The sequence below is a fragment of the Prionailurus viverrinus genome, chromosome A3, assembly GCF_022837055.1.
Source record: "Prionailurus viverrinus isolate Anna chromosome A3, UM_Priviv_1.0, whole genome shotgun sequence".
NCBI lineage: Eukaryota > Metazoa > Chordata > Mammalia > Carnivora > Felidae > Prionailurus > Prionailurus viverrinus.
This window is the reverse complement of record NC_062563.1, coordinates 109,462,054-109,472,665: the sequence shown is the minus strand read 5'-3', so window position 1 is coordinate 109,472,665 and position 10,612 is coordinate 109,462,054. Positions and strand designations below refer to the sequence as shown.

Here is a 10,612-nt window from a genome sequence, read left to right as displayed (position 1 = left end):
ACCTGAGCTGAAGTCGGATGTTTGACCAACTGAGCCACCCAGGTGCCCCTGAAGATCTTTATTTTCTAATAAAGCTTTGAGTCTCAGTATCAGAATTGTTTTCTATGTATAATGTAGGGCTCACACAAATTACAGTGACAGAGAAGTGTTCTCTGTCAGCTGTGGCCCACCATTGTTTTTAAAAAATATATTTATTTATTCTTTTAATTTACATCCAAGTTAGAATATAGTGCAATAATGGTTTCAAGAGTAGATTCCAGTGATTCATCCCCTATGTATAACACCCAGTGCTCATCCCAACAAGTGTCCTCCTTAATGCCCCTTGCCCATTTAGCCCATCCCCCCACCCACAACCGCACCAGCAACGCTCAGTTTGTTCTCTATATTTAAGAGTCTCTTATGTTTTGTCCCCCTCCCTGTTTTTATATTATTTTTGCTTCCCTTCCCTTATGTTCATCTGTTTTGTATCTTAAATTTCACATATGAGTGAAATCATGATATTTGTCTTTCCTTGACGAATTTCACTTAGCATAATACACTCTAGTTCCATCCATGTTGTTGCAAAGGGCAAGATTTCATTCTTTATGATTGCCCAAGGCTTTCTCCTTAGGAGGCTTTGCCTTTCTATTTCAGAAGGGACAGCCTTCTGGGGGATTTCCATGTATATCTCACTGGCCAGAAGTATTCATATAGCCATCTATCTGCAAGGGAAGCTGCAGACTGAGTTTTAGCTTTCTTCTTCTCTTTTTGTTTAATTTTCTAAAATGTTTTTATTCATTTTTGAGAGAGAGAGAGAGACAGAGAGACAGAGCATGAGCTGGGGAGGGGCACAGAGAGAGAGGGAGACACAGAATCCGAAGCAGCCTCCAGGCTCTGAGGTGTCAGCACAGAGCCCAATGCGGAGCTCGAACCCACGAACTATGAGATCAGCACCTGAGCCGAAGTCGGGCACTTAACCGACTGAGCCACCCAGTGACCCTGAGTTTTGGCTTTCAAGCCTCATTAGGAGGTTGTGGGAAAGGACTATTAAATGAACCAACCTACAGTAACTGCCACAACACATGTGTAAATAACAGTAAGCTACAAAAATGGTATGCAAAGGGCAGAGATGAGAAGGAGGCAAGGCAACAAGACCAAGGAATCACCTAAAAAAGACTGTATGGAAATCCAACAGGAAATCTTGGAATTGGCATTTCCTTGGTAAAGTTGCTACTCGCAGCCCAGCTTTCTGGCGCTTAGGTGGCCCAAGAGTTGATTAGACACATCCAAGGCTGGTTCTTACCACAAGAGATTAAGGTATAATTTACTCTGCTAATTTATTTATTTATAGTAGGGACTATTCCAGAGTTGCAAATTCAATTTCCTGTGGGATCAGGCAGCTGATGTAAACAATATAGAGCAGCCAAACAAAAGCAATAAAAGTGGTAGAAACTAGTGAGGAAGAGAGAGGAAACCTATATAAAAACTTCCAAATTAAAAAAAAATTTTTTTTAATTTAAACTGTGCAGATATTAAACTATCTGCATGTCCTGATATGCCCCCTAGTTTGTGATTTCTGGTCTATTCCTTTCTATTGATTAGAAAGTGCTCGTTTCCCTCTCAAGAATCACCTCTCCTGATCAACACTGTGTCTAGAAAACCAGCATGGGGGAGTCACGAGGCATGGGGAGCATCAAATCAGAACAAGAAGGCAGATAGTTTTAGGAAAATCTATTCCGGGCCAAGCTGAGACCTGATGAAACATATCGGTTCCCCACAATAGGTATATTCCTCTGGAAAGTCCCCGCTTGCAGATTCAGGGTCTTTGAGAAATACCTTCCAATCTTCTACTTACTGACCTTTCTTCTTTTGTGTCTTCTGCTACCAACCCTGGGGTATTGACCGTCCCGGTAGGGTCTAATATAATTAAGTTTCCATTTACTGACATAAAATCCCATTCCAGTCCGGCTTCCAGAGAATACAACCAGGTCACTCAGTTTGGAATTTCGGTCATCCCCACGTTCTGTGGTTATCCAGATAATAGATGGTCTCTTTGTACAAACGAATCACAGATCGAATCACATCCATTTTATTTAACATTTAGGGTTAGTTTATAAGAGCTTGGAGGAGAGACCTCACTGTTGCCTTCCTGTGCTATAAAAACAAATAAAGTGTTATTGAAGCATTTTTTATTCTGTGAAGAAATTTCTTATCTAGTTTAGTAAATATAATAACTATGTGGAGGCCTGAGATCTTGAAAAAACAAAGAGGAAGGAGGGGTTATTATTGAATGAAGAAAAGAACAGAGAGAAGATCTGTTAACAGATCAAAGTTCTCAACATGCCCTTGCCCCACTCCAATCAATCACCAATCCAGTTGATTTTTCCCTTGAAGCATTCGTTGAATCTACTCCTTTTTTCCCTCTTTTTCATTTCCACTGCTATCAGCTTGTGTCCTGTCTGGACCACTGCAATAATTTTTAGGAGCTCAGTAGTCAACATCTTTAGCTCAGGTCAATCAAGAGTTGAATGCTTAACCAACTGAGCCACCCAGGCACCCCAGAGGATGCAACTCTTCATCTTGGGGTCATGAGTTTGAACCCCACGTTGGGTTTAGAGATTGCTTAAAAAATACTTCTTGTTAAAATTAAACAGAATGTACTCCAAAATCTAGAACACGCAATTTTGAACTTGGCAGAGGAAAGGGTTGAGAGTGTGTGTATGTGTGTAAGTTTGAGGGGGAAGCAGATACTAGGAAGAAGACGGAAGAAGAGAAGGGGAAGAGGGAGAAAAGTAGAGAATGTGAGAGAAGGGACATCAACTGGTAGGAGGGAGGCACCAGGGAGACCAAGAGTAGGGGTTGACGGGGAAAAGGAAATGGCACATGTGAACTTGTTGAGGGTGGACTACAGACAGGGTCTCTCTGTAAACCTCCATTAGAAGTGGGCAGGCTCAGTCTGTTATAAATCAGCGATTCCAATAGGCAGATGCTGTGAATGATTCTTTAGTTTATCCAGAAGACTAAAGGGAGAGGGGAGAGAAGGGAAGGAAACTGCCCCAGTCACATCAATTTATTTATTTATTTATTTATTTATTTATTTATTTATTTATTTCAGTCACATCAATTTAAAAGGAGTAATTTAAGCTTGAAGCTAGCTTCAGTCACATCTATTTATTTATTTATTTATTTATTTATTTATTTCAGTCACATCAATTTAAAAGGAGTAATTTAAGCTTGAAGCTAGCTTCCAAAGTCTTTCATTCTGCAGGACAGTTAGAAGGCTTCAAATACAAATGATCAGTTGTCACAGTTGGTTCAAGCTCTTTTGGACTGAATTTTTATGAGGTCAAACGTTTCATTTCACATTGTAACAACTGGTATTTATATTCGCTCTTTGTAGATTTATAGAGGACTTTAACTGGCATGATCTAATTTAATCTACTAAAGCCACATTAATATAATCAGCCAATCATTCAACGACTCAAAGTTGCCAAAGGATTATTTGAAACGATGGCAATAAGAAACAATATACTTTAAGGATTATGTGAACCCAAATCCCAGACTGTAAGGGAAAAGCTGACTAATTCTTTTTTTTTTTTTTTTTTTAAGTTTATTTATTTTTTGAGAGAGAGCGGGAGCAGGGGAGGGGCAGAGAGAGCTGAGGAAAGAGGATGTGAGGCAGCCTCCGTGCAGACATCAGCGAGCCCAGTGTGGGGCTCCAACTCAGGAGCCAGGAGATCACTAGCAGGGAGGTCATGAGCTGAGCCTAAATCCGAGGCTTAATAGACTGTGCCACCCAGATGCCCCAAGCTGATTTTCAATGTTTTCTACATCGTGGTTTGATAGGCCTCTAATTCAGTTTCTGTAAATCTCCCTTGGTGTTCCCATTTGCAGAAACTCAATGTTTAACGCCTTGTACCATTTTTCGGGATCACAGTTAAGAAAAAAATTCCGGACTATGCCAGGAGCCACCTAAGTACCTGAACGTAAATCTGCGGCAGAAGCGAGTCTTTTCCGCTTTTCTACGGGGGAGGGGGGCGGGGGTTGGAGGAGAGGCTGGGGCTTTCCCACTGAGAGATCTGCTAGGTGGAATTCATCCCGATCCTGTGCTTTATTCTTTCTGGCTTCTGCAACTCCTGCGGGACTATAGCAAGGGCACATCCCGAAGGAGCAGAGGTATTAACTGCCTCACACCAGCGGAACAAACAAGTCTCTTGGCTCTATCGCTCTTCTCCGAGGCACTTTCACTTCACACTTCTAAAGCTTTAGGATTTACCTAGAGGGTTCTTGTGCTTCGATTCCACGGCAAGGGTGCATTTCCATGTCTACTCTTAATGAGGACCGGGCACGAGACTTTTCCTCTTTAAAAACAAAAGGTTGAAATGTCCACCGTGGCAGTGAAGAGGGGTGGCTCTAGCGAACAAGGAGCCTTATTATACAAAAATCTCAAGTCCCGCCCGCATCCCGCGCCCGGCTTTTATCCGCCCACGCCCGCCGACTCCCTCAGACCTCTAGGTGTGACCAAGGTCAAGGACTACAAAACAGAGACTTCTGGGGGAAGGAAGTGGCGCAAAGCATGCTGGGTTTAGACGGCGCCGCCGGGGAGACTCCTTCCTTACCGCGTGGTTGCTGCGTGCCTTTCGCTGTGAGGAGCTGTAACTGGTATATTTCTCGTTTGTTGGGATTAAACGTTAAACAGCACCAGGTTTGAGTGCTGCTCTAAGTATCGTGCAGCTGCAAGCTAGGTCAGGGAGTCTGCGCTCTAGAGCCTTCGCTGCTGCCCCCTGGTTCGTGCATCTTCCAAACAAAGAGGAAATGGTCGCAAATCCGAGGCCTCTCCCTGGCGGGATCCAGCGGAGAAACAGCCAGAGAGAGCGAGTGGGTGGATATCAAAGGAGTTTTGTTTTTCACGGTTGGCTAAAAGTGGTGTGGAGAGCAGACAGAGTTAAAGGGTTTGAGCATCTGCCGACCGGAGCTCAAAGCCAGGGCGAAGGCCATCTGGAGTGGTACTGGGTGGTCGAATATAGAAGTAAGCCGGATGAGTTAGCCCCATGGCAACTCGGGATCTCCTAGCTTTCATATTGAATCGTGAATATCACCTATTTCCTGATACGGAACCTGAGGCAAATCACAAGATGTTCTCTCTGCCTAGCATAGGGATTGGGGCATTTGCTTGAGTGGAACATCTATATTAACCCGGACTGGTGGTGGTTTTTGATCTAGTCAGCTGGCAGCCATGAATGAATGGATGAAGAAAGGCCCCTTAGAATGGCAAGATTACACGTACAAAGAAGTCAAAGTGACAGCCAGTGAGAAGGATTATAAAGGATGGGTTTTAACCACAGACCCAGTTTCTGCCAAGTGAGTATGGGTCCTGCTTCCCAGAAATCATAATGACACCCCTTTGTGCTGCCTGTATGTTATATCCAAACTAAGGAAGTAGATAAATGAAAGCCGTGTAAGAATTCGCGTGTAAGAATTGTATTGTCTTTAGGGGCGCCTGGGTGGCTCAGTTAAGCCTCTGACTTCAGCTCAGGTCATGATCTCACAGTTCATGAGTTCAAGCCCTGCATCAGGCTCTGCTGACAGCTCAGAGCCTGAAGCCTGCTTCAGATTCTGTCTCTCTCTCTCTCTGCCTCTACCCCGCTCACTCTCTATCAAAAATAAACATTAAAAAAATTAAAAAAAAAAAAGAATTGTATAGCCTTTGAATCTAAGTGCTGTTCAAACTATGGATTACCCTGGCACCAGCCAGGTTTGTAGAAGTGAGACACTTTTTTTTCCCTACGTTTTTATTAGAAAATCTCAAACATACATAAATGTAGAGAGAATAGGATAACAGACAACTAGCTTTACCTTTCCCTTCTAAATATCTTTAAGCACAGCCCATTTAATTTTGTTCATAAATGCCTCAATGTAACTTTTAATAGATAAGAACTCTAATAAATGTAACCACAATACCATTATCATTTTATTCATAAATACATCAATATATCTTTTAGCAGATAAACTCTTTAATAACCACAATAACATTATAATACCCAATAAAAGTAATAATAACTTTTTTAACAGTCGTGTTGAGATTTGCCTGGTTGTCTCAAAAGCATCTTTTTGTATTGGTTTATCAATTTGGTTGATAACATCTCTCACGTATCTTGATCTGTGACTGTGCACTTTCTCTATTTAGTTATCTTTTTTTTCCCCTCTATTATTTTGGAGAGAGAGAGAGCAAGTGAATGGGGAAGAGGGGTGAAGGGAGAGAGAATCTTAAGCAGTATCCATGCTAAGCGTGGAGCCTGACTCGGGACCCTGGGATCAACACCTGAGCCGAAATTGAGAAATAGACACAACCAATTGTGCCTCCTAGGCACCCCATCTTTTTAGTTTTCCATGTCATTTATTTGTTGAAGAAATGGAATCATTTGTCTTACAGAGTTGAACACATTCTGAGTTTAGCTTATTGCATTCTCACGGTGTAGTTTATTTCATCCCCTGTATTTTCTATAAACTGGGATTCGTATCCAGAGGTTTGATCAGGATCAGATTTGTTTCTTGCAAGACTACGTTAAAGGTGGTGATACACACACACTTTTTAAATTTTGGAATGATTTTAGATTTATAGAAAAGAAAGTACAGACAGGACCCATCTACCCAGCTTCCCCTGATATTGGCATCTTAACCTAACTGTGGTACATTCCTCCAAACTAAAAATTTACATTAACTAAAGACCTGTCATTTGGATTGCAACAGTTTTTCCACTAATTGTTTGCCTTTTTTCTGTTCCAGGATCCAATCTAGGATCCCACATTACATTTAATCATCATGTGTCCTTAGTCTCTGATCTGCGACAGCTTTTCAGTCTTTCCTTGTTTTTCATGACCTTGACACTTTTGAAGAGTACTGATGAGGTATTTTGTAGAAGGTCTCTCAATTTGGGTTTGTGTGATGCTTTCTCATAAATAGCCTGGGGTTATAGGCTTTGGGAAGAGTACCACAGAAGTGAAATCCCCTTCACATCACATTGCATCATATCATGTATTTTATTTAGTTAGGATTTTTGCATTTGTATTCATGAGTGAGATTAGCTTGCAGTTTTATTTTTTTAATTATCTCTGCTTTTGGTATTGGCCTCATTTAATGAGCTAAGGCACAGTCCACCTTTTATAGTCTCTAGAAGAGTTTGGTTAGATTAGAAATGTTTGGAGCTGGCTCAGTCAGTTAAGCGTCTGACTTCGGCTCAGGTCGTGATCTTGCGGTTTGTGAGTTCGAGCCCCGTGTCGGGCTCTGTGCTGACAGCTCGGAGCCTGGAGCCTGCTTTGGATTCTGTGTCTCCCCCTCTCTCTGCCCTTCCCATGCTCGTGCTCTCTCTCTGTCTCTCAGTAATAAATAAATGTTTCAAAAAAAGATAAAAATAAATGTTTGAACCTTGGAGCACCTGGCTGGTGGAGCACGCGACTTCTGATGTTGGGGTTGTGGGTTTGAGCCCCACATTGGGTGTGGAGATTATTTAAAATTAAAATCTTGGGAAAAAAAAAAGTTTGAACCTTAAAAATTGTATATAATTTGTTGGTAAAAAGCCTTTTTTCCCCCTCTTATGGGAAAATATTCTTAAATACTTAGTTTTTATTAATGATTATAAGACGATTTATATTCTCTCTTTCTTTGACTTAGTAGTAGAAATTTATATTTCCCAGGAAGTTTTCTGTTTTAATTTTCAAAACGATTGACATAAATTTGTTCCTAATACTTTATACTGCCAATCTTTGCTGCCTTTTTTCTCCATTGTAATTAATCTTGCTTGAGTTTTATGAATTTTGCATGTTTATTTTTTCTTAAAAAAGTTTTTTATATGTAATAAATAAAAAACTTTATTTGTGAGAGAGAGAGAGAGAGAGAGAGAGAGAGAGAGAGACAGAGCATGAGCAGGGGAGGGGCAGAGAGAGAGGGAGACACAAAATCCGAAGCAGGCTCCAGGCTCTGATCTATCAGCATAGGGCCCTATGCAGGGCTTGAACTCATGAACTGTGAGATGACCCGTGCTGAAGTAGGGCACTCAACCAACTGAGCCACCCAGGTGCCCCTACATGGTTTTGTTTTTTTTTTTTTTTTATCTTTTTGTTTTTTTCAAAGAGCCAACATTTGGCTTTGGTGATCTTGTTATTAACTCTTTTATTTTCTATTTCATTGATTTTGTGTTTTGTTATTTTCTTTGATCTACTTTGAAGGTGAGTTACTCAGTTGTTTTTGAACTCTGAAAGTTAAGTCTGTGCCCTTTCTTCTTTTCTAATATACGTTTAAGCCTTTCATAACTCTTTAATGCTTTAACTGCATTCCACAATGATTTAGGCTAGACAGAAAGTTTAGATGTGAGGCGCCTGGGTGGCTCAGTCGGTTAAGCGTCCAACTTTGGCTCAGGTCATGATCTCGCAGTTTGTGGTTTGAGCCCCATGTCGGGCTCTGTGCTGACAGCTCGGAGCCTGGAGCCTGCTTCATATTCTGTGTCTCCCTCTCTCTCTGCCCCTCCCCTGATCCCACTCTGTGTCTCTCTCAAAAATAAATAAACGTTAAAAAAAAAAAAAAAGCTCAGATGTATAGGACCCTCAGTGAATACTTATTGACCAAGTACAAACATTTGATGGTGAGAGGATTAATTTTAAACAGGGAAGTTCTTCTTCCCTGGTTTCATTACTTGTTGGGGCTGGTGATGCCTCTCATTCCATTGCTTCTTCCATAGATTTATGAGGCTTTAGGTTTTTCTTTTTCTTTTTTTTTTTTTTTAATTTTTTTTTCAACGTTTTTATTTATTTTGGGGACAGAGAGAGACAGAGCATGAACGGGGGAGGGGCAGAGAGAGAGGGAGACACAGAATCGGAAACAGGCTCCAGGCTCTGAGCCATCAGCCCAGAGCCTGACACGGGGCTCGAACTCCCAGACCGCAAGATTGTGACCTGGCTGAAGTCAGACGCTCAACCAACTGCGCCACCCAGGCGCCCCTAGGTTTTTCTTTTACAAATCTGCTGTGAACTTACTTTTCCTCCAAAGTATCGTCCTTGTGAACTTCCTAGAAGATGGCAGCATATCTGTGACTGGAATTATGGGCCATGCCGTGCAGACTGTTGAAACTGTGAACGAAGGGGACCATGGAGTGAGAGAGAAGCTGGCACATTTGTTCATGTCTGGAGACTGCAAGGCATACAGCCCTGAGGACCTGGAGAAGAGGAAGAACAGCCTCAAGAAATGGCTGGAGAAGAACCACATTCCTATCACTGAACAGGGAGATTCACAACGGACTCTGTGTGTGGCCGGGGTGCTGACGATAGACCCCCCGTATGGCCCCGAAAATTGCAGCAGTTCTAATGAGATTATTCTGTCCCGTGTTCAGGATCTTATTCAGGGACATCTTGCAGCTCCGCAGTGAGAAGCCAAGAACTGTGGATGTGCCGATTGAAATAAGACTTCATTTTTATTTTTTCCTTCGTGAAGTGTTTGGATGTTAAGTCCATCATATTACAAGACCTCAGAGGCACACGTGTGTCGTGTGTGAGTTTTCGTTCTCTGTTGTTTTGGTCAAATCAAAGATGTGGATTATGAGTGCTAATAAATAGGTAAACCACACGGATAGTCTCACGTGCAACAAGATAGCACAAGGACTCTGAGATCAAGAGTCGCATGCTCTTCTGACTGAGCCGGCCAGACACCTCAGTGTCTTTCCTTTTAATTTCAACATACAGGTGTCTAGTTTGTTTGTTTGTTTGTTTGTTTGTTTTAAAAAAAACCTTCAGAGGCTCTTGCAGGGGTAAATTATGCTCTTGATTGAATTTATTCAAGTAAACTTTATTTCTCTATTGTCTTGTTTCTCCTGTGTCCCAGTTTATCTTTGTATCCTGAATTCCCAGGGTGGCTGGCACATAGCACCTGCTTAAAATAAGTTGGTTATATTGAAATTGTGAGCATAAGTGTGGGAGGATTTCCTGCAACCCCAATTTGGGTCTCAAACTAGCCGTGTAGCACACATTAGTTATAAACAGGACAATCAGCCTCCCTGTTAACTAATCAGATTGCACGCTTCAATTAATCCATCTTAGCCATGCTTACCGTGGAAAAGGATGGTATAAAGATTTGTGGGCTAGAAATAATGGGGACAGCTGGAGTTTAAATGGGAAAGTGCATAGGTGAATTTCAGAGACAGAAGGGTGGCATTAACAAAAACGTCTATAATTACGGATTGTTTTGTGTTGGGTCTATAATCAATGGATTAGTTTCCTCATATGGGATAGTCCCTTGGTGCCCATGTACAGCATGGCCCTTGATTTGTAAAGACATCTGTCTTCTAAAGAGCATAATGCATCTTTGACATTTAGTCTGGTAATCTTGCTAATAATTAAGTCCTAAAACCAACTGCTTTGTTTTTTCAGTTCAAGTGATAGGAGAAGGGTTACTGAGCCTAGAAATTATAGTTCCTAGGTAAGCTTTATGTTAGATTTCAACATTTTACAGTCATCTACCTATAGAGCTATATACTACCATCCCCCTTTACCCCTTTTTAAAAACCCTATTTGTGTTTTACCATATTGGCCAAAGTCTGCTAGGTTGGACTCCCTTCAAATAATGGAAAGATAAGGGAAGGGTGTGT

At 41.5% G+C, this 10,612-nt stretch overlaps 1 protein-coding gene across 4 annotated transcripts; it reads left to right on the top strand.

The window, feature by feature from the left end:
- Positions 1 to 4,555: 4,555 nt before the first annotated feature.
- On the top strand, positions 4,556 to 9,826 carry GEMIN6 (gem nuclear organelle associated protein 6). Of its 4 annotated transcripts, none has more exons than XM_047854516.1 (3): positions 4,556 to 4,641; positions 5,203 to 5,340; positions 9,022 to 9,826. In XM_047854516.1, the coding sequence occupies exons 1-3, from the start codon at positions 4,556 to 4,558 to the stop codon at positions 9,395 to 9,397; spliced, it is 600 nt and encodes a 199-aa protein (XP_047710472.1). In that variant the 3' UTR covers positions 9,398 to 9,826. The 4 variants fall into 4 exon arrangements, with proteins under 4 accessions (XP_047710472.1, XP_047710475.1, XP_047710473.1 ...); XM_047854519.1 differs by having other exon boundaries at positions 4,577 to 4,624; XM_047854517.1 differs by having other exon boundaries at positions 4,577 to 4,641; positions 5,207 to 5,340.
- Positions 9,827 to 10,612: the final 786 nt, after the last annotated feature.